The sequence below is a fragment of the Kryptolebias marmoratus genome, linkage group LG16 (assembly GCF_001649575.2).
Source record: "Kryptolebias marmoratus isolate JLee-2015 linkage group LG16, ASM164957v2, whole genome shotgun sequence".
Taxonomy (NCBI): Eukaryota; Metazoa; Chordata; class Actinopteri; order Cyprinodontiformes; family Rivulidae; genus Kryptolebias; species Kryptolebias marmoratus.
The window spans coordinates 24,791,879-24,815,577 of record NC_051445.1 but is presented as its reverse complement, the minus strand read 5'-3'; the positions used below and the strand labels follow the sequence as shown (position 1 = coordinate 24,815,577).

The 23,699-nt window shown below is 40.0% G+C and overlaps 1 protein-coding gene across 5 annotated transcripts in view; it reads right to left on the bottom strand.

Moving 5' to 3' along the window:
• oxr1a (oxidation resistance 1a) overlaps positions 1 to 23,699 on the bottom strand; it is a 210,160-nt gene that overhangs the window by 13,600 nt on the left and 172,861 nt on the right. For 4 of the 5 annotated variants that reach the window (XM_017413196.3, XM_017413194.3, XM_017413199.3 and 1 more), the window contains 4 exons: positions 9,652 to 9,804; positions 8,297 to 8,481; positions 4,571 to 5,211; positions 1,520 to 1,685 (listed from right to left, as the gene is read on the bottom strand). In XM_017413196.3, coding sequence (XP_017268685.1) covers positions 1,520 to 1,685; positions 4,571 to 5,211; positions 8,297 to 8,481; positions 9,652 to 9,804 — 1,145 coding nt within the window. The remainder of the gene's footprint in view (positions 1 to 1,519; positions 1,686 to 4,570; positions 5,212 to 8,296; positions 8,482 to 9,651; positions 9,805 to 23,699) is intronic. The other variant, XM_017413195.3, reaches the window with a different exon arrangement.

Genomic DNA, 23,699 nt, shown 5'->3' with positions numbered 1-23,699 from the left:
GTAATCATCAAAATTAAACGAAATAAACATTTGAAATATATGAGTTTGTATGTAATGTATGAATATAATATACAAGTTTCACTTTTTAAATGGAATTACTGAAATCAATCTACTTTTTCATGATATTCTAATTTTATGACCAGCACCTGTAAGGTGCTCCGGATTATAAGACGCACTGTCATTTTTTGAGAAATTGAAGACTTTTAGGAGCGTCCTATAGACCGGAAAAAACGGTATGTGTTGGAAATAACTCTCAGCTACTACTACTCCAACTTTTAGCTTCACATCTGTAAGCTGGCTATGTTATAGCCTTTTTTGTGTTGTAGATGTACATCCAATGATTACTTTCTGACAATTTCACTAAAATCCATCCAGTGGTACATGAAATATTTTGCTAACAGACAGCCAGAGTTGACTGATAGAGCTTTAAAAATAGATCTTGGGCGATCAGTTAGTGCTTGGGGTATACGCTGGAGATGACACTCAGCTACTAATACACCAAGCGTCAGCTCAAAAGCTGTGAAACTGACCATCTTGGTTAAGGTCGCTTAACTGTGGTGACCGTCTTGAACTCTAAACGTTAACAAGTACAGACAGTTATTACTTACTGACAGTTTCATCAAAATTCATACAATGATTCATGAGATATTTTGTTAATGAACACAAGTGCGCACGCACAATCTACCTTTCGCTTTCAGCAGCTGGTAATAATGATGATAAGACGGGGATTTTATTGCCATTACTTGAGGTATTTCTGATACCATACCTACAAAATTATTTGGCTGTTTGTCTAATTCAAATGTCGTAAAAAAAAAAAAAAAACAGAACTTTTTGGTGCAATCGGAGTTACTTCTCCACATTTTACAGACACACGTTGGAAGCACATATTCTCCCGTGTCTCTCTGCTGTGTGAAAAGCTCTGAATGTAAATATGAGTTCTGCTTACTTGGCATCAGTGCATCCAGACCTTCTGACCCAACACAGAAAAAAAACACAACGAAACGGAGGCTGATGGGTTTTGTGAAACACTGCACTGATTTATATGCAGGTCAGAAACACTTCAACAAATTCACAGGTAAAACCTGTTCTGAGGATACGTACATTAGCTTTGGGAAGAACAAAACCGTTTTAGCTGGTCCCCTGTTGTGTGTGTGTGTGTGTGTGTGCCACGGCATACATTCACCCTGAAGAGTGAATAAATAATAAATCATCTTGCTGTCTAGCTGAGAGAGAACCAGGTAGGGGGAGTAGAACCTGACAAAGAGTTCATGTCTGATTGGCCTCAAATATTAAAGGGACTGGAGAGGAGGTGCTTCAGGTATTGTGGCTTGCAAGAAATATATCAGAATCGTATTATGGGCTCACTTTCAATTCATTCCTTTTTATATTTTCTAACCACAGAACCAGAAGGGGTTCCATCATTTTAAAGCCTGTTATTAAATCCAACGCAAACCCTTCTCCATTTGCAGTCAAAAGCACTCTGCTGTGGAGCAGTGGGAGGTGTGGCAGAGCGACTGACCTCTCCTGGGGGACAGCAAACCAGTACTCGTTTTTCTTGCCCAGCTGGGCATACTGCTGCATGGAGGCGCTGGCATTGGAAACAAAAGTCTTCTTCATGGGCTTCCCCACTCGCAGACACAGGAACTTGTGAGAGCGATGCTTCCTCTTTTCAGCAGACCCTGTAACTGAAACAAACACAAACCATGTTCACAGAAGAAAGAAAAATGGCAACCCCCCCATACTATTATGAGAGTTGCTTTGAAGTTTAGTATATTTGTTGTTATTGTTGTAAATATGAAGCTAGGAAAACCCGATTTCACAGAATTACTAACATGACCCTGGATTTTGTACAGATCAAATTCATAACATATACACTGTTAGTAAGTGAGCTAAGAAAATGGAAAAAAGGAATGCAGTCTTATTTTACTGAACTATTTTACACTAAAAAACACCAAAAGTCATCTACAAAAACAAACTGTCTCCTTGACTGAATGAACTCATGTTTGTGACCTAGTTATCTTCCATTTAACAAACCAAACATTAGTCACTATGTGGCACAAACACACCAGGTGACAGATTGAGTATTTTACTTTTAATTGAAAGTTGCCCTAATTTTCCTCTTTGTGCTAGAATATCAGCAGCTTGCTGTAAAGTCACAGCGCCAGGACGCTGAATAAGATCACCTGAAACTTTGCACCAGCAAGAACTCCATAACTGACAGCACACAACCAGTAAACAATGACAAAACTGATCTGTCTGGGGGCTTAACAGCAACACAGCTGGTTAGCACTGCTGCTTTGCAGCAAGAAGGTTCCTGGGTACAACTCCTGGTTGGGGTCTTTCTATGTGTAGTTTGAACACTTTCCATGTACCTGTGTGGGTTTTCTCAAAAACATGCATGTTAAATTAAACTGGCCACTCTAAACTGACCTTTGGTGTGAGCATGAATGAATGTTTGTCTCTATTGCCCCTTTTACACAGGCTCTAAATTCAGAAGCTCTAGTCCACTCTACTCGGCTCGGCTCTATAAAGAATGCATTGCGTCTCCACCGGCCAGTTTGGTCGGTAGCAGAGGAACACCTCCTCGTGTTGCGGAGGGCGGGGCCGTGGCGCGGGGGGGTACGCTACCAAAACTTAGCGCAAGTTGTGTTAACAACGAAAGCGCTATGGATAATGTTGGCCCTGTGTTGTTGCTGTTTTTTTTAAACTTATGGGGATTCTCCTGAGACTTCAGGAAGAGAGGCACAGTGGAAGAAATGCTCTGGATGCCACGATTGTTGCACGGAGTAGGACAGCTGTTATCTGCCGGAGATTTCAGGCTTTACAGCTCCTTCAGCTGGGGGACAGATGGCATAAACGTTGCAGGGTAAGCTAACGCTATTGTTTATATTCCTACCGTTCGCTCTTTATGCTTGCATCTGGTCACACCCACGACCAATGAGTGAACAGGAGCTAAGCTTGTGTCACCCACGAAGCAGGGCCGGCCCGGCTGGCCCGACTCCAAAGCAGGGACAAAAGAAGCAGGGCCGGCCTTGATAAACTGCCGATGGAAATGCACGCAAGCGGAGTAGAGTGGAGCCAGGACCTTTAGAGCCCGTATAAAAGGGGCATATGTGGCCCTGCTGATGCACTGGCAGCCTGGTCCAGATGTTCTCCACCTCTTGCCCAAAGATTGCTGGAAGAGGACGCCAGCTTCCTGCAACCCTCAGCAGTATCAGAAAACGACTGGATGATCTGCTTGGACAACACAACTAAGTGGGAGCAGCTTGAACTTTTAAAATGTATTCATTTAGTTATTAAGCAGCTTATTTCCCCCCAACACTGCTGCTTATACTTGTGTGAGCCATGTTAATATGCAGAGAATATTGGGGAGCTCTTCTGAGATGCCTGTGAGTTAGACTTGCTTCTGCAGCTCAGGTTTGTGTGCCAATAACTGTCAGGCAGAAAGCTGTGTGTTCTGCTTCTACTTGGAGAGAAAAATCTTTTGAGAATCCCAATTTTGTGTTCAACTACACAAGCCAAAAATAATAAAAGCTGTGGTGGTTTGTGTTATGCACTTTTATTTTGAAAAACCCTATGTTTGTTAATCAAAAGATGCCAATCAGAAACATTTTAGAAGTTATCTAGACTTTGTTATCAACGTAGGCTGACTTTGGTGTGCGCTACAATGTTCTGTTAAGTATGCTAAAGTGTGCAAAAAGAAAGGGTAAAAAAACACGCAGGTTTAGCTCAGTTATAATGTTACTTGATTGGAATAAAACTAAAGATCATTTGACATTTTATGTTGAGGTACTTCAAAGTTTTTTATAAGGTCTAAACCTTCTGATGTGGAAAACTTTAAATTTTGCAAAAAATATGTCATCTGATAAATATACTGACACATAAACTTCATAACTACTCTATATACTTTGTATCAATCAAAAATATTATCTGAAAACACAAAGTGCTGTTTTAATTTTTAGAAACTCTGTAAGCCTTTTAACCTAAACTGACTATAAAACCCATTCTATTTAGGATTGTATTGCTCAGTATTTGTACAGATGCAGATGAAAGCAACACCAGAAAAAGATGTGAAATATAAAAGAAACCTCTCTGAATGCGGTCTCAGATGGCATTTTGGTGTTGGGTTTAATCGTTCATTGAGTCTCCCTTCTGGGGGTCGTGTCTGTTTGTGACATTGTGACGTTTGATGGGCTTTAGCTTATCATCCAGAGGAATGGCCTGGGCCGCCACAGCCTGAGATCAAAGAACTGCACAAAACTGCATAAAGCCAAGCGAAGCTTTGTAAACCTGATAGGAACGGAGAGCACGCCATTTCCCTTCGTCTTTATATTCCAACAGCTAGCACAAAATCACATTGGAAACAGAAAGGTTATCAGGAGGCAACATGAGAAAGGTTGATTGTGGAGAAACCAGACAGCAGAGAAATTCACTTTGATTGCCTTCAGAGGAAAATGGATGTCAGAGCAGCTAAAAGATAATCCAGGAACATAATTATCAGCTAAAATGTCCTATACCTGCACCAGACAAAAACAATAAACTTCCTTAATCACTCGGTACGTGTGTTTACCCTCTGCAGAGTCCTGTGAGTCGTCCTTTTGCGTCTCCTCTGCATTTCCCTTCTCCTCGTTGCCTTGTTGCATAGTGTCCATTTTGGAGACATCAGTCTCCTGGTTGGCGTTCCCCTGTGGAGCAGCTGAGACAGAGGTGGTGGCTGAGCTTTGGGACCTTGGGCGAGATGAGCTGCTGCTGCTGTTGGGCTCCTGGGTCTGGCTAGTGCTGCTGGTGGTGGTGGTGGTGGTGTTAGTGGGTGTGCTTGGTGGCTTCTCTCCACTGGGCTGCTCCGACCCCGTGGGGGACGACTGGCTATCATTTACTGTGGCAGTGTCTGGTGGATTGTCCTCTGTTTTTGCTGCAGCAGGCTCCTCCTGGCTGACTGAGCTGTGGGCACTGCCCGGGGCCTGTGAGCTGGTGACCTCCACCTGGGTGAGGGTTTGCACGGACTCCGTTGAAGCATCAGAGGACTTGTCCTGCCGGAGGTCCTCGTTGGATGCTTGTTCCTCCTCCCGAATGGGGGACAGCTCCGTCTCTGTGAAGACGTCCTCTGAGACGGAGCCCCCGGCACTGCGTGGGGCCGTGCTACTGCAGTCAGTAGCTCCCAGCTCCTTCTGCTGGGACGGGTGTCTCTCAGCTGGCAGGGGCTCCAGGTCACTGATGAAAAAAAAAAAAGGAGGAAAAAAGGCAATAAAAACAAAAGAAACAGCTAAAAGGCTTGACATTTCCCTGCATGTTCTCCAATAATGTCTACTGATATAGTTCTGAATGATTCATCTTTGTCTTTTTTATTTTCTATTTATCAGTTTTCAACATTAAAGTACATCAAATCATACAAATTGGGCCTCTTATTACTTATTTACATCACATATTCTAACCACAAATCTCTAAAGACCCCACTTTGATTTTGCAGATTAAAAGTGATTCTTTCTGTTTGATACAATATATGCCGTAGATCAGGTCAAATCATTTATTTATAGTTGGTGCTTTTCTTGGTCACAGCCTATTTACTGGCAACTAACGAGACTTTTAACAAGTAATTGTCTTGTTTTGTACACTTGAGGGTATCTATAGGATATAAAAATGGTTTGCCACTACAGTTCCACAGAGCCTCCAGCAGGAAGTCTGACTAGAAGAATTAGTTTTTGTGCAGTTGCTTAAAAAAATATATTAATTTTTCTAACTAAATTCTCTCACTGAAGTTGAGCTTCATTCTGACTACTGTTGTTTAAGCTCTGATTCCCATTTAGGTTTTGGATTTTACAATATAGTTTATAGTTATGCTTTTTGACAAACACCTAAGATTTGTTACATATTTAGATTGTCATCTTTCAGGACATTTTTGCACATTAAATCTCTAACCTGTAAATACTTCAAATAGTCCTGATTTTGCTAATTGAATTTTTCTTTAAAGTACTGAAAGCTTCACATGGTAGTACAATATGCTGTAAAAAAAACAAAAACATTCTTAGACCAATCTCTGAACATAGTATCATAGTTCCCAGGCTTGAAGTCTGGATTATATAGCAAACCATTTCCAGATTTCAGCCTCATCTTTTAACTAATGTTTCTTAATTACCTCAGCCCAGGCCTTTAGGGAGCCAGTTATCAAAGGTTAGGGAAGGTCATAGAGATGAGCTAATAAAGAGGGCACTCCCATCAAAGTATCGGTTGGTACTACTTTCCTCATTGAAATGTCAATTTCTTTCCATCTCAAACTATAATTAGGATTACACCGACCAACTAGAGGTTTAATCTGGGCTGCCTTGTAGTGGTCTTCTAAACTAGGAAGACCAAGGTCCCTTTTCTCCTTAGGTAAGTGAATATATTTGTACTTTATCTTTGGTCCTTTTCCCCTGGCCAAATAAACCTAAAAGAAGGGTTCTGGTGTCCCAATCAACACAGATTAGAAACAAATACAAAGGTTTTGGCAGAATATTCACTTTTACTAATCTATACAAGAACTTGTATTCAGATATAGAATCACAGTCCATCTATTAATATCTGATATTTCTTTTTTTGAGAGGTCTAAATTGACCTCTCATTTGGTTAGATTTGTAGGTAGATAGATGGTGTAATGAAAACAAGTGAAGAATAAAGCCGTGCAAACTTTTCTACACGAACGAGACAAAAACCTGACTTCTTGTGACACAATCAGGATGACGTTCAGGGGGCGCACAATGCCTCCTGGGAGTAGAACTTATTTCATAAACAAACTGCAGCTCAAAAAATGACAGCAGCGAAGAAATGTGGTCTTGAAAATAAATTCAGAAAAAAATAAGATGCGTGGAATTCTGAGTTGGACCTTTAGTTGAAATGTCATCCTTTGTTTTCAGCTAATCGTGGACAGTATAGCAGAATGCAACGATCAAGTCTGGGATTACTATTCATCTTTCTTAAGAAACATTTGCTTTTCTCACTCTCCTACACACACCCAATCTTGGTTTTTCATCGGCACTTTCACAAATGGAGCACTGCACATTAAAAGTGTGATGGATGTCACCCTTATATAATTTTCAAAACATGACAAATTGACTCAGTTGAGCAATTCTGTGTGGTTAACCAGCCTTTTTATTAATTGCAAAGTTGCTGTGTGTTATCATCAATCTTCTTCTCTGGGAAACAGAATGTGGACTGCACCCCAAAAGGATCAACTCTTTCAGCCAGATCATCCAATTCTATATTAATAATATAATTTTTGTTATACTGAGACAACTTTTTTACATTACTGACAAGCCTATTTGTGCGGATAAGGCAAGGGAAAATATATTCAACTGCATGAAAATTCAACACAACAGATATTGATCAAACCAGCCCAGACAGAAGTAGAATTTTGCTTTACATTTCATTCAGAGTCACATATTTTTGTACATCATATTGCAGCAACAGAGATTTTTTTTTGTTTGTTTTTTTTGCACACAAATATATCTCTGTCTTGTTTGTGGAAAGAAGCTCACACACGTACAGGAACAACACTCACACTTCACATTGTGCACACTTGTTGCAGAGCGTTGTGTCGAGACAGAGAAACAAGCACGCAGAAAGAGGTCAGCAGGGACAGAAGAAGAACTAGAGAACAGACAATCGGCCACAGCTGAGGAAACAGCTGGACCTGGCACAGAAACCTGCCAGTCGCCTGCAGAGTAACAGCTCCGCTGGCAACGCTCCGCCGGCTAAACACAACTCTGCCCCAAAAGGAAACAGGAAAACAGATCCAACAGGGTTCATCTCGCTACATTGTATTTTACCGCTGCATTCGGGACTTTTGTCTTCCGAAAGACTAAAATAGCTAAAAGATGAAATAAATAAATGAAAATGTTGAAAGCAGAAAACCTGTAGGAGGAAACACGACTGAATCCTCTGAGGTGTCTGCTTCATCCTGCATAATGAGGTGAGCAATTACAATGTAGGAGGGTGACGGCACACTTCATTAACCTTGGTGTAATTGGCGTTTCTTTTTTATTTTGGCATGTGGGGGGATTAAACTGTGTTGAATAGTGATGCAGTTTGATCTTGGGTGCAGCAGAGAATGACACTGATTACAGGGAGGTAGCTGCATTTCTGTGGGGCTGATGTAAACATGACAGATGTGAAGTTAAAAATTCATGTTGAAGTAAATTAAATGTTGGCATTTATAGATTCATATTCACTAAGTGCTTACATAAGTCCTTAACCCTGAGAGAAGTGGTCCTCTACTACTACAACAGAGATACGTAAAATAAAGTTGTTGTTTTTTTCTTACTCTGGGACGGCTTCTCTGATCTTGGGGTCAGTGATTTCCTTGCAAATGGCGGCAGACTGCACCTCCTCCAGAGGACACATGATGCCGTACTCCTCACATCCATGGGCCTGAACCAGGGGGTCCATGCGGTGAGGGTCAAACATGATGTTGTTGGGTGTCACCAACAACACCCCGCTCACTGCACCCTGAAAACAGGAAAAAAGAGTGATGGGCTTCTGACACCTCTGATACCTTAAAGACATTTTATAAAGTAAAAGGAAAAACTTAGCATGGATAGCAAATCAGCGCTACCATACAGACAAGAGAAGATCAAATCTGTTTTAGTCAGCTAAAGTCCTAATTCAAGTAGGGGTTTTTGACTGTCAGCTCTCCTGTGTTTCCATTTCCATATGCCAGTCGAAGGCCGCTAAAATTAATGTTGTTAACTTTGCAAAAACTATGTTGGACTCTGTAGTTTGCTCTGGTCCCCTCCCCAACCTGACCAGTGATGACATGTTTGGTCGTACGTCGTTGTTCAACCCGTGTGTGTCCAGGAGGTGGCCTGAAAACAACGTAGGATACGTAGATAACTGGGAGTTCATTTTGGGTAAAACTTGGTCTGATGTGGAGAGACGGCATCCATCTCACTCTGGGTGAAGCTGCTCTTCTTTCTAGGAATTTGTCATCCAAATTATTGACAACCCAGGCTCCCATACCATTGATTTATTTTGTCCTACAGAACCCTGGCTACAACAGGAGGATTTTGTTAGTATAAATGAATCCGCTCCTGCTAATTATCTACATTTTTATGTTAAGGTGGAGTAGTAGTTGCTATTTTTCAGTCAGGAATTTTGATCAATGCTAAACTAATTGTTAGTCATAATTCTTTTGAATCTTTGACCTTCAGTCTTTCTCATTCAAAATGGAAATGCGACAAAACACTTTTACTTGTTATATATATATATATACACATATATACATACATATTAATCATCTTTATTGGAAGAGAACAAGAACAACCCCAGGTTTCTGTTTAGTACTGTAGCTAGACTAAAGAAAAGTCCCATCTCTGTTGAGCCATGTATCCCTATGACTCTAAGTAGTGATGAGATTCTTATAAATAAAAAAATTTCAATTAGAGAGAAAATTCACACCACCCTTCCTTCTATTGCCTCTGATTCCCTGTCAGATGAGGCAGCTTCAGAAGTGCCACTAGAACCTGATTTATGTTTGGACTGTTTGAAGAACGTGCAGCTGGCAGCTCTACGAGATATTTGACTCTTTGTTCAATTCAAATAAAAGCACTTTCTTTGTCCATGAACACGTTCAGGGTGGCGTGTCATGCTTTTCATGAGCGCAGTTTGCAGCTGACTCACCATGCCATCAGTGATGTACTTGCAGTTGATTTTGAGGAACTTCTCTGTGAGGGCCTCCTCCTCCTCGGAGGTGGATGACACCACTCTGGACTGGCGCAGGGCTGAGAACACCGGAGGGTGGACGCCTTCTGGTCTGGGGGGAGCATCTGAGTCCTGGTGGTGGTGTGGGAAGTCGCGTACATAAAAGAGGAAGAAAAAAACAATTAAAACACGGGGTAAAAATTCTTTTTATGGCTTTAAAAAAAAGGACTGAAACGCTATCCTGGTGAACACGTCATGCACACATCACTAAACAGTTTTCAAGCAAAGAGGCAGCTCATAAATAATGAGCACTGGAAAAAATATGAGGCGCGGTTCACTTGGCATGACTAATTTGCATCTCATTTCATCAAACCAATGTGTTTGAATCTCTAAGCATATTACCTATAAATAAAGAGAGAGTTTTCTGCACAGACAATCAGGTTAAAGAAAGCCAATGAAGAGCCAAAACCATGTGCATCCTGTGAGCCTGAAATTCACCGGGGTAATTAGATCAAACATTCAGATGAGACCAGAGCTTTAATTAGTGCGCACATCTTGGTGCCAGATCATTGTTCTTCTTTTGGACAGTAACATGCCCTTGAGTCAAGTTAAGACTATTACTGTACATTCAGAGAGAGAGTAAAAATGTGGTTAAGCTTGCTAGCTCACAGCAATAAACTATTATCAGCAACCGTTGTGTTTAAGTATTAAAAGCTAAGGCAGAAAATGATTTTTTTTTTTTTACATAAAATAATACCACTGAAAATATGTAATGTAGAATTTGAATCGTGTCTTGAGACAGACATATTCCATAAAAAAGAAGAAGGCTGAAAGAAATAAAATCTACAATAGTAGAAATGCATTTGCATTTTTTGTGGGTATTTTGTGTCCATTTCTTTTTTACTGTTTTCTTCTTGATGATGGCTTTGCATCAGTCTGATGTTTGCATCTTTTTTTCCAGTCTTAGTGTAGGGGTCGTAAGCCTGTGAATAAATTAACAGTTCAGATGTTTTGCATGCAAAATACGGTACTGTTGTTTTATTACTTAGGAAAGATCTGTGTCATTTATTTGTTTAAGTTAGTAACAATGTAAAAACAAAAAAAAAGTATCACTATTGTAGTCAAAAATTACACGATACAGCTAAAAATACTTCAAGAAAAACTTTTGCTGGGCAGCGCGGTGAATCAGTGGTTAGAGCTGTTGCCTCACAGTAAGAAGGTCACAGGTTTGCCTCCTGACCTTTTCTGGTTAACGTGTTCTCCCTGTGAAGGGGTGAGTTTTTTCTGAGTATTCTGGTTTCCTGACTAAAAACATGCACATTAGAGTCAGTGGTAACTCTAAGTTGTCCCTAGGTGAGAGAGTGAATGGCTGTTTGTCTCTTTGTGTCCCTGTGAGGGACTGGAGACCTGTCCAGGGTGTCCCCCGCCTCTTGCACAGTGACTGCTTCAGATAGGCACCAGCTGCATGTGACCCGAAAAGGAAAAAGCAGGGGAAGAAAATGGATGGATGGATGGATGGATGGATGGATGGATGGATGGATGTTGTAAAGAAAATCTGCAGTCACAGATTACAGGCAGCTGTAAAGAGCCAGTACCTGCACCCTGCACACCCAAAGCTCCACTGATACACCAGATGCTCAACAGCTGCCTGCTTTTCTGGTTTAACGGCATTATTGTTTTTCCTGTTTTTATTTTTGCATGCATTTTTTTGGCGACTAACTTGCTCTACACACTTAACGCCATTTTCTTTGTTCATACGTGAAAAGGTTCAGCTCGTTCAGGAGAGGGGTACTATGATTTTTGGTTTTGGTTTATACTTTTCAAAATATTTAACTTTATTTAGAAAATCAATTCCTAATTGAACACATTCAGATCTCTTCAACTTGTTAAAAAATGGTTTTTAAAGCTAATGTCTACTAATACTACTGCTAATGTTAATTTTGTGACTACAAATTCTACTAGTGCTAATGCTAATAGTAATTCTACTAATGCTGATTTTTAAAAAGCAAATACTATCACTATTCCTTTACTACTTTTAGATTTTGACTAGTGTTTTGCTACTCTTAGTTTTGAGCTGGCACTTCTTTTTTTACCAGACCATACCACATCATGACACTTTATTTACAAAGTACTTAAAAAAACAGTAACAAGGCCGAAAAATTTTGAACCATTTGCAAACAAGCAATAGAAACTTGACAGCAGTCGAGATGTTATAAAGGCATTTATTACTCTTTCAAGAGTTCTTGTAGGTAGGATGGGTTTTATTTCAGCTAATCTCCTCAGCTGAAAGAAGCTTTTAGCTTTTTAATAGTCTGTTGCTTCTTTTAGCTCTCAATTTGCTACTTTAAACTTTTAGCTACCCCTCCAGTCTTTTTTGTGTTTTGTCTCCGTTCTGCTCCTTTTAGCTTCCTCTTTGCTTTAATTTTAACAACCTAGTTTCAATTTCTTCAGCAAATTCAGCGGCCGCTCGGCACTCATCGTTCCCTCTGTAGTTTTTTTGCAGTAAATGCAATCTCTCTAGTTTATGGTGGCATTAGGGTTTTGGTAAAACAATGCAGCCATGGCCAGCTAATATGTCGAACTGAACTGGCAATAATGATCTGAAGCGACAGCTTTCCTCTCCTTCTTGTGATGGGAACTCCACAGCAAAACAAGTTGTTTCAAGACATTTTGTTTGTGAGTAAAGATCAAACTATGACTAAAAAATAAGCAGTGTATAGAAACATCCTGGAATGCAAATAAAATACCAAATAGAAAAAGCAATTTTTTTTTTTTTGTTGTTTGTCAGATGCTGCGGAGCCAAGGCAGGATTTAAATTCTCCCTCGACCTTGTAGTTTCTTTGTACTGTATGTTGACAAATATGTAATAAAGCAGTGTTATCACAGCTACTTTGTAGACGCTATAGTAACTCCGCAATCTGCCACAGATAGTGTGTGTGCTGGGCTGGAAACACGAGGTGTGGTGGTTGGGTTTGTACCAGCTTCTTGTTGCCATGCAGGGACTGGCTGATGTCTGCCCACAGGGACACCTGCTGGTCTGATTGACTCAACCAACGTCGACAGGATGTGTGTGTGTGTGTGTGTGTGTGTGTGTGTGTGAGGGAGGCATTGAATGTCTGTGGAAGGAGTCAGACTGGATGGGATTGAAAATAAGTATTGAATATGAAATAAAATAAAAAAACAACAGCAAAAAAAAAAAGATCAACCAAAAAAATAGTGGAAAGTAGCTGAAGGCAATGAAAGAGCACAACTGGAGGACGAAGAAGAAAAGCAGGACAGAGAGCTGTGTGTGTGTGTAGGAGTTATCATTGAGGAGGGATTTTGACCGCGAGGGGAGGGCATCAAGAGCAGGTGGAGAAGGGAGAAGCAGCGAGGAGACACAGTAGCAGCAAAGAGATTAGAAAAGAGAGCCTGAGCCCATAACAACTGCTGTCCTCTTGACACCCACCCCCACACCTCCCCCTCGCAGCCGACAAACAGCCTGCAGCTACTGACCCACACAGACACAAGCAGCCCAGACGCTGGCAGACCTGATGGGGGTGGGGGGACAGGCAGTCTGTTACAGCCATAACAAGACTCTCTGAGCAAGGAGACGAAAAAAAGACCTAAAAGTGTAAAAACTGAGGTAAAGAAGAGTGGAATCAGAGTCAAAACCAGCCAGAACAACACAAAGGCACTTTCTCTGATCTGTGAACGCATCAACGGTTAATGAACTTCAGATCTGAGAACCAGCGGTGGAATTTACCCAACCCATCGTTCCCTTCCACTCAGCTCACCTCAGCTGCACAGCTGCACTTCCTGGCTAGGCTTTGAAGCGAGCCCCTTCCCAGCAGAGACTCATTCAGGCGGCCTTTCAGTTCAGACATCTAGCACGAAAGGAGAGACCGGCTTTTCCACCTGCACGCGTGCCGAACACACCTGGGCTGAAATGAGCGGCCGCAAATGTCAAAACACGTCCTCCCTCACAACAAAAACAGCCTCGCGTTCCTGTGTCATTAAGTCCGGTGCGTCTCAGAAAGAGGTGTTGTGTGTTGGCAACAAAATAACAGCCGTGAAACATCCCTTAGTGTCCATCGCATTGTGTAGCGACACGTTGTGCCACTCAGCGGAGATCAAGTTACAGAAACACGACAAAGCAAAACAGAATGGCACAGCATCTTAACTACTGTTATGTTTGCTGTTCTTTTGGCTCATGGTAAGAAACAGAAAAGTTAAAAAGCTTTCAGCATGCCACTTCTCTAAATGAGCGGATGATCAAACAGCAACTACAAAATTAAACTAAAGAAAATGCATTTGTTGGTGGTGGGGGGGGATGCAGTATGATGCTGAGTGATGAAATTTGTTGAAGAAACAAATTTTAACTGAACTGTTATAGGTAAAAGATAAAGTTTACACTGTAGTTAAAACAGTAGCTCAAAGCTACCAAAGCATTAGCAAAAAGCTAAGATCAGCAGAACTGTAGCAAAAAGCAAAAATTAACAGTTTTTTAACAGTTTCTAAAATCCACAAATAAAAAAACATTAGATAAACAATAGATTTAACACAACTGTGACTAAAAGCCAAATTTAACGAAACTAATTATAAACAAAACTTTGCAAAACAGATATAAAAAAACTACAATTGGCAAGACAGTAGCTACAAACTAAAAGGAGCACATTTTAAGAAGACAAAAAAAGAGCAAGTATGCTGAAGGTAGTTTTCAGAAAATGTTTCTGAAGGATCTGAAGAAATCTCAATCTTTTTCTATTTGTAAATAAAATCAAACAATTTAAAAAGTGTAAAATACTAAAATACTAAAAGTCACAGCACACCATTCCTGATCAAACCAACTTAAATGATACACTATATTGCTAAAAGTATTCACTCATCCATCCAAATCATTGCATTCAGGTGTTCCAATCACTTCCACGATCACAGGTGTATAAAACCAATCACCTGGTCATGCAGTCTGCTTCTACAAACATTAGTGAAAGAATGGGTCACTCTCAGAAGCTCAGTTAATTCCAGAGTGGTACCATGATAGGATTTCACCTGTGCAAGAAGTCCAGTCCTAAAATTTCCTCACTACTAAATATTCCACAGTCAGCTGTTAGTGGTTTTATAACAAAGAGGAAGTGATTGAGAATGACAGCAACTCGGCCATAAAGTGGTCACCACTTCAAATCACAGAGCAGAGGAGCAAACCATGCTCCTCTGTCTGCCAGTCCGATGGACGAGTCTGGGTTTGCTGGTTGCCAGGACAACGGTACTTGTCTGACTGCACTGTGCCAAGTGTAAAGTTTGGTGGAGGGAGGATAATGGTGTGGGGTTTGTCTTTCAGGAGTTGGATTCAGCTTACTTCCAGAAAGAAACTCTTAATGCTTCGGCATTAAACCCGATGGATTAAGAATGGGATGTCACTCAAGTTCATATGCGTGTGAAGGGAGACCAGTGAATACGAGTTAAAACAAACAAACACACAAAAAAAACTATAAACAGGAAAAACTAGTTTAAATTCTAAATCATCACTCACACAATCATCAGGTTATGGTTAATAAAGCTGGCGTCATCATCACTGCTAAATAATGTTCTGCCTTTACAGAATAACAAACATTAGCAAACCACCTGATCTATCCATCTGATCATCTTTGACACATCTGGTTGAGCTGCAGACTTCCTTTTCCTTTCTGCGGTTTTTCTCTGAGTATTTGTTTCACTCAGCCATGTTCTGCTTTTGGCAGCTTTTTTTCCTCCAAAGCTCTACCTCAGCATGTCTGGCTCTGTACAAACAAAACCTGTCAACGAGCCGTCAGCCTTAAAAAATACACTTTGCATAGCTTCTGAAGGCTGTTTCTGTTATATGTTCTTGGTACATTGCACTCCAGATGAAGTATCGAGCATGCTGTAATAAAATTCAATCTCTCCAGCACTGATCCAATCATGTTCTGCTGTGTTTTCACCTTGGTAGTTTATAACAGTGGTTCCAGATCTTTCCAGTGTGATGGAGCGGCTCTTTCTCCAATTAACAATTTTGGAGTCATTTTTAATCATTTTCTAATTTTAAACTGGCTTCTATTTAACACCATTCAAAGCAAACCCTGGAAGGCAAAGCTGCAATGATGTTTTTGTCTGTGTCTGTGTTTGTGAGTGGAATCAGCAAAATATCTCATCAACCACAGGACAGGTCTTAGTGAAACTCTCAGAAGGTAATCATTGAATGTACATCTGCAGTCAACTCAAATCAAGAAAGCCGCTAGAATAAAGCAATCTTTGCAAACACAAAAATGGCTGTAAGTCAGTCAATTGTACAGATACTGAGCTAAAATTTGGCATGAAAGTAGCTAAAAACCTATACTCTTGTAAGGATTTGGATTTTTTGTGTTTTCGGTTCTGTTTTCTTTATTATTCTTGTTGTTGTTTTCAGTTTTGGGTTTTTCCTGTTTGAGTTCCTGCTCAGTATTCACTCCCATCTCCACCTGTCCGCAATCATCTTCACTCACCTGTTTCCACTTCCCTCGTTACCCTCAGCACTCAAATACCCGGTCATTTCTCCCACTGGTCGCTGGTTCATTATTTTTTGTTTGCCGTTTGCTGCGTACCTTGTCTCCTTGTTGTTCTGCCCACCGTGTTTAGGATTTTTGTTCTTTTGAGTTGCTGCCTCGTCAGCTTTTGTTTTGTTTATTTTACTATGAGTCTGCGCTCAGGGTTCTTTTCTGTTGTCCACAATCCTGACAACTCTGAGCACCAACAGACACTGAAATGTCTGTAACTTAACCAAGTTTAAACATACTGAGCTAAAATCTGATGTGGCGTTAGCTGGGAGACATCCTCAACACATCTCACAATATCTTGTTACATCTTGCCCAACAGCATTTATAAGATCTGACCAAAACTCTGCCTTCTCATCATAAAACGATCTTAGTTTAAAACCCATGATATGCCTTCCTTCAAGGAATGCCAGGCCTCAACTTATTATACTTTCTCTTTTGCTTTGAGTTATTTTGTTAATCTATTCTATTATTAAAGCCATTCAACAGCACAAACTTAAAATTTGATCTAAATGAACTAAACTTAGGATCTTCCACAGCTCCCTCCTTATCTGGAAAGTTGAAGCCTTCTTTAAACTTATTCATCATCACCTTTTTATGAACTCTGAACTCAACTTCAGAGCCCAGCAGCTGACTGCAGTTCACATCCTGTCAGACGCAGCAGTTAGCGCTGCAGTCGAATCAGAGTACATGTAAAGCTAATTGTTTTGTCCCTATAATTTGAATTACTGAGCTAATCTTCCCAAGTACACTCCCAGGAACAAGTATCCTGATTAGGAATTAATGATTTAATGTAGCGGCTCGGTAGAATTTGCTAACTAGCATGGAAAGGAAAGTGCAGCTGATGAATCAATACAGCTTTAGGCACCTTTTCGTGCCAAAAAATTCTTCCCGTCGAGGTGGATATTGCTTTTCCGTTTTTGCCCTCTAATATTTGACTAGTGTTTGTCCCACGCTGGCCTGTAAGGAATTCAATATTTTCTCAGCTGATGCCAGAGTGCTGTGCTGCGAGGGACAATACTAAATTCACCTGCCATTTTATTATATCCCACACACTAAGCCTCGTCTAGACAAGCAGAACAGTAAAGGCACGAAGACAGTAAGACAGAAGTCAGGAGGAGGAGGAAAAAAAAAAAAAAAAGCAGAAAAAATTAATTTGGTTATATTTGAAATGAGTTATGAAAAAGTCTAGTTGCAGTCTTAGAAAAAGGACTGAGTTCTGGGAGCGTGTAATGCCAAGAAGATCCTAATTAACTAAAGGAAGTCTGAGAATATGCAATTACCTGCATGATGCCACCTACAACTTTGTAAATCTTGGGCTCCTGAAGGTAAGACATACCTTGTAATTTAATTCTCTCGAGACCTAGAAGAGAAACGCTAAACTTTAAGCAACAAAAATGACAACTTTAGACCAGTTTGAGAAGATTAAACTCCTTCTATGGGGAATGTTAAGATATTAACAATGACAGGGAATAAAAAAAATATGGGATCCACTGTAATTCACATATATTATTAATGTGCCAAATAAAATAACACCTTCCATTTTTAAAAGCTTTAATCATCCTGTCAAATGGCAAGGAAAAAAGCACTAATTAAGCAAATTGTGTGTTCCCAAAGTAAAGAGGGTTGACATCCACTACATTCCAAATTGTAAGGGGTATTTTTGTGAATGGGTAAAACAGAAAATACTGAAACTTGTCTGCGAACATGATAGAGTGGAAATAGAATTTTCTCATTACTCAAAGAACCAGCATGCACTAAATGTTTAGTACAGTCTACTTCACTACGGAAACATCTGTATACTGGACTCACGACTAACCCGAATTCTGAAAAAGTTGGTGTTTTGGGTAAAATGAAAATACAAACAAAATGCAATGCAAGTTTCATAAACCCATATTTTATACACAATGGAACAACAAAAACAAATCAAATATTTAAACTAAGAAATTGTACCTTTTTTTAAATATCTTTTTGGAAAAAGATAAATGTAATTTTGGGGCAACATCTCAGAAAAGTCGGGACATGGTCATGTTTCTCACAGAGAAACGTCTTCTCTTCTTTTACCATCAGGACCTGAGGAGAGCAGCTGCTGGAGGTTTTGGAGCAGAATGCTGTCCCGTTCTTGTCTGATGGAGGCTTTTCAACAGTCCTGGGTTAAACTACTAGCTGTCATTGTTCTAAAACCCATATTTTTCTGCATTTATAGTGCCTTTCCAGGTGTGTAAGCTGCCCAAACCCTTGGCACTAACGCACTAGAGCTTTAAGCAGCATTTATGGAGCATGGAGAACTGTGTTTACAGACAATGATTTGTTGAAGTGTTCCTGACTCCAGAACAGAATCAGAGCTGTTTTTAATAAAGGCCCCTGAGGGCCCAAAGATCATGGGTATCCAATACTGTCTTGTCCTTCAAGCTCATACTTTTCTCCAGATTCTTGAAAGCGTTGGAGGATTTTATGAACTGTAGATGATGGAGTCTTCAAAGTAGTCCCCAATTTCCACTGAAAAAACATTTTTCTGAAATTGTTCAACTGGGGACCCTCTGTCCATATTTAGTTCTGAAAAATTCAACTTCTCTAAAATTCTCTTCTTATACCCAGTCCTCTTACTGACCTGTTGACACTTATGTTTACAGCCATTTGTTGAGCTTGTTAAAACTTTTCTGATGTGTTGTTGTCATAAAATTCAAAATGACCACAATTGTACAGTTTCTTAGTTTCAACATTTGAAACATGTACTAAGTTCTATTGTGAATAAAATATGGGTTTATAATTGGAGACTTCCATACTTTTCAAACCTCTGCAGGAACTCTGTACAAATTAAAACCTGTGTGACATCCATCTGTTTGTGGGGTTTATTTATGAGCTGTGCCACTGGTCCTGCCTAATAACTTTTCTTTTTTCTCCCGACAGAATTGTGGGGGACAGGAGATGGGTGTAACACTGATTAATGGCAGTTGTGGTGGGGCCAACACCAGTAAATCAATATCCTTTTAGTTTCACACCAATATGTCTTTCTTCATTCACAGTTAAAAGTGAAAGAAGAAAAGAAATGTAGAAGATGAGGCTTCTGGAAATTATGGCCTTAATGCAAGCCACACGGAAGAGAAACAGCTGGATGGGATAATGTTTCCTAAAAATGTGCACTTTTATGTTTGAGGCATATTAAAAGGATTTTGTCATGATAAAAATTTCACACAATCTGCAGATGCCTCTCTGCTCTGACCTTGACCGTCACACGGGGAGGAACTAAAAACCAACCCACAGCTCCACCCAGTGGGCATTTTCAAGTAAAGAAGCACACAGTGATGATTCAGACAGCTGAGATGTTATCAAGTACAATCTGTGCTGTTGTTTGTCTCACCTAGAATTACTGTCAGGCTGTAGCACCAACGAGCTGTTACTGAGGAGCTCATCATTTTTAGTTGTCCTTTATTCCCATAAAAAGCATAAAAGACACTGAATTTTAGAAGGTTCCTTCCGATTTTACAGGTAACCAAAACTAGTTCTTCATCAGAAAAACCATTTTAGATCAGGTCCCAGTAGGAAGAGAAGGAGAAAGTTGTAAGGGAGGGCGTGCGTGTCAGCAGGAGTGCAGGGAAGGGCCGGAAGGGCCGGAAAGCACGGAAAAGGACACCAGCGCCCACCAAGATGAGCAGAGAGCAACCGTGCCAGCGAGTGGAGGCTGCCAAACACGCCGATGACAGAAAGATGGTCGGCAGTTACCCGTACACGCTCGCCTGCTTCCACACTCAGAACCAGTCAGACCACCAGCCAACAATCCAACATTCCAGGCCTCCAAGAGGGTTTGTTTCTTTCTGCCAAGACCAGCAGACCAGGAGACAAAGCAAGAGCAGGAGCACACTTCAGCGCTGTCTTATCTGGCTTTACGATGCATCAGAGAAAAACAAAATAATAAAACTGCATCAAGAAAAAAATGGAATTTACTTTCTGAAGCATGGGCAGAAGTGTACAACAAGCACACTGAAAAGTTTCTAGATTGGTTGCCATTTCACAGCAGATATGCAGCAGGATTTTATGTGGCATTTCTTTCTATCTATCTATCTATCTATCTATCTATCTATCTATCTATCTATCTATCTATCTATCTATCTATCTATCTATCTATCTATCTATCTATCTATCTATCTATATGTATATAAAATGTTGGTCTGAAATCATCATAAAGGTCCAAAATCAAACTCACCCTAAATGGATGAATTTAAAACCCTGTCAAAAACAGCTGTGTGCAACTTTCAGATTTTTCTACATTCCTTTTTAAAGTTGCTTAATTATATTGTTGTAGTTACATGCAAGCACTCTGCAAGAACATTTGGGAATAAAGGTTGAAGACTAAATATTTTAAATAAATAAATAATGTTGTTTTTTTTACCCTGAAAGAAGTAAAAGTTGTATTTTCTTTAATATGGTGGCTGGAAATGAGATTAAATTGTTATTATTTTAAGAAAGATTTTAAGATTTTACAACCAGACCCCAACATCTTATCTTGTCATTATATTAGAACACTGGTTCCCTAACTTTCAGAAGTCATAAAGTACTGAGACTTTAGTTGTTGCTGGTTGAAGTACACAAACACTGCTGAAAAGTCATTTTACAAAGCCTTCCCAACCTATATATTATCTTTCATCTATTTTTTGGCAGCTGTTTTTTTTATCTCTTTGTAGCTGTCAGGACTAAATACGTCATTGGCATTTGTTTTATTAATAATTTGATTTTTGTAGATCATCTTAAGACCCTGCATTTTGTGTTTCATGACCAACAGTGGGGTCCTGACCCCAACTTTAAGAACCAGTGTATCAGAAAACCAGATACCTAAACACTTCAGAAATATATTCCATGTTAGAAGAACAAACTGGAAGCTAAACAAATCTTAAAAACATATTGGTGTCAACACTAAGAGAATATTAACGACAATAACTTCAGAAACACTTTTTTTAAATACAGAATTAAACAATTACAAACTTGCTCAAGCTCTGAAGATGGACAGTCTTACTCAGATGTTTGTGTCGAATCAGGTTTCCACTTCTCATGCTTGAGAAATTATATGTATAAATTTATGTTCACTTGGTGAAAAAAAATATAGGCTCTGGCTGTAATAAGTGACACAAGATATTCATCAAGCTTCAGGAAACACTGGAATAAATATGGGCTATAATAGCTGCATTTTTCTTTATAAAATGTAACATTTATTTTATGTATTTAGCTGAATTTCATTTTGCTTTGCTTGTTTTTTTTTTATAACATGGACCAGTGTGTCTGAAATAAATAAACTAGAACTGTACTGGGCTGATGGCCCAAAACGAACATAAATCAATAAATTAGGAAGATGAGAGAATGCTATAAAGAAACGCAGACTTTTCTTCAACACAGGCACAACAGAGTGAGGACTAAAATAGAGATGGTTTCCATAGGTACAGTGTGAGTGAAATAGGTTTTTGTTTTAGGACACTGGCAAACTAGTTATGACCTGACACTCCTGTGCACGGCTCTGAGGAGGGACCAGGTAAGAACTGGTGACGGTGTTTGAATCGGTTCAAACTGTCGCAGAGCAATTATCAATTTGGTTTGACAAATAAAACCCAGCAGCTTATTAGGCAGGTGTGGCTTTTGGCTCAGTGTGGAGCACATAGCTGTTCAGACTGAATTAATCTAATTATTAACAGATAAACTACACAAGGATTTTCTTTTGTAGCTCTGAATATTTGGCGAGTTCCTTGCACATCTACCAAGCTTTTTAAATGTGTGCTGGATTTGAGTACTATCATATTCCAACGGTAAAGACATGAATGCGAGAGCAGTTCCTTCCTCTTAAGAGCACTCCTCTTCTTTAGGGTTTCACTAGCTATTTACTGCTCGCGCTGCTATTACTATACACCTCCTGGAACCATTCATTTTGATAATATCCTCATTACGACGAGTGTGCCAAGCACCAAAATAAGCTCGTAATTAAGAGATGCTGGGGATTTTGGAGAAAACGAGACACAGAGAGAGTTATAAAAGGTCCTTCCTGTGGTTGAAAAATAAATAAATATTAAAAAAAAAAAAGTTAAACAGCACTTGAATGCTGCTTTCACCTTTTTGATATGAATTCACTCACATGTACACACTGGAAGGAAGAAAGCGTCCCCCAAACATTAATAGCTGACATAAAGGAACACTTTCTCTCTCTCACACACACACACACACACACACACACACACCACCTCTACCAACACGAACAGAGTTGACACATCGAGTGAGGTAATCTTCCCTCCATTCTGCCTTCCAAGCACACTTCCTCTGCCTGGAATAATTGCTGCCTGGCTGCTTGTCTGGAAGAGCGAGCAGCTCCATTCATTAGTTGCTCTAAATATCAGACACAGCATCACTTTTAAAGGCTTAATTTCTATGCAGTCACAGGCCCCCCTCTCTGATCCTCCCCCGTCGAGAGACGCAGAGTATGCTCCTGTTCTCGCAAGCAATGACCTAAATAAATAGGTGGCAAATGAACGGGGGCCTATATTTTTTTTTGGGCGGCCGCGGAGAAATGAACCGACTGAGGCGACCGAGGGGAAACGCCTGTGGTCGGGACGCGTCACAATTCAAGTGGACTGACTGTAGTGGTCCTGCAACATCCATTTTCTTGCAAAAGCACAAAACAAGACCCATGTTTCCATGGAGACCAACAAACAGACATATTACTTAAGAGACTACTGGGCTTCCTGCAGTGCTCAATGATTGGATCGTTCGGATGCTGCAGACACAGTACCTGGGGGAGAGAGCTTACAGCGCTGCTCTTAAGAGCTGTGAGGATAGGATGTGTTCGGCTGACTGGATCAGACCTGAAGTCACTTCATACACAGACAATACGCAATCAGTCTCACTGTAATGTCATGTTATATAGATGGGGACTAATAAAAGAAAACTAAACCCCAGTATACAAAGATCAGCTGAATTGGGCAATGACATATACTTTAGTTCTAGTGGCTAATCACATTTGTGCCACATGTAATCATCTCGGTATAAAGAAACAAAGGTGAATGAAATAATGAATCCAATCAAGAGGGATGTCAATCAAAAGCCGAGATTCTGCGGAGGACTTTTCAATAATAGTCCATATCTTACATGATCTTTTCTGTGTAAACTGCTTAGGTTAAAAGATGAACCTTAAAAAGCCGGATACACTTACAATTGTGCAGTTAATTATTAACAAAAATGAATAAATAAATAAAGCAAACAGCTTTTTTAAAATGCCGTTTCAGGTACATGTTTTCCATTTTTTGGGAAATCTGCCTATGCCATTTCTGAGAACTAGTCAGATATTGATGCTCAATAATTTAGGAGCAATGGCATCAATGATACAAAAGAACAACAGTATGCTAAAAATGATGGTTTACATAAAAAAAATAAAGTTGGCGCTGCTTATGGAGTTCCACAAGGGTCAATTCTCAGTCCCTTCCTGTTTCCTTTGATTGCACTTTGGTTTATGAGGTAAAAACACAG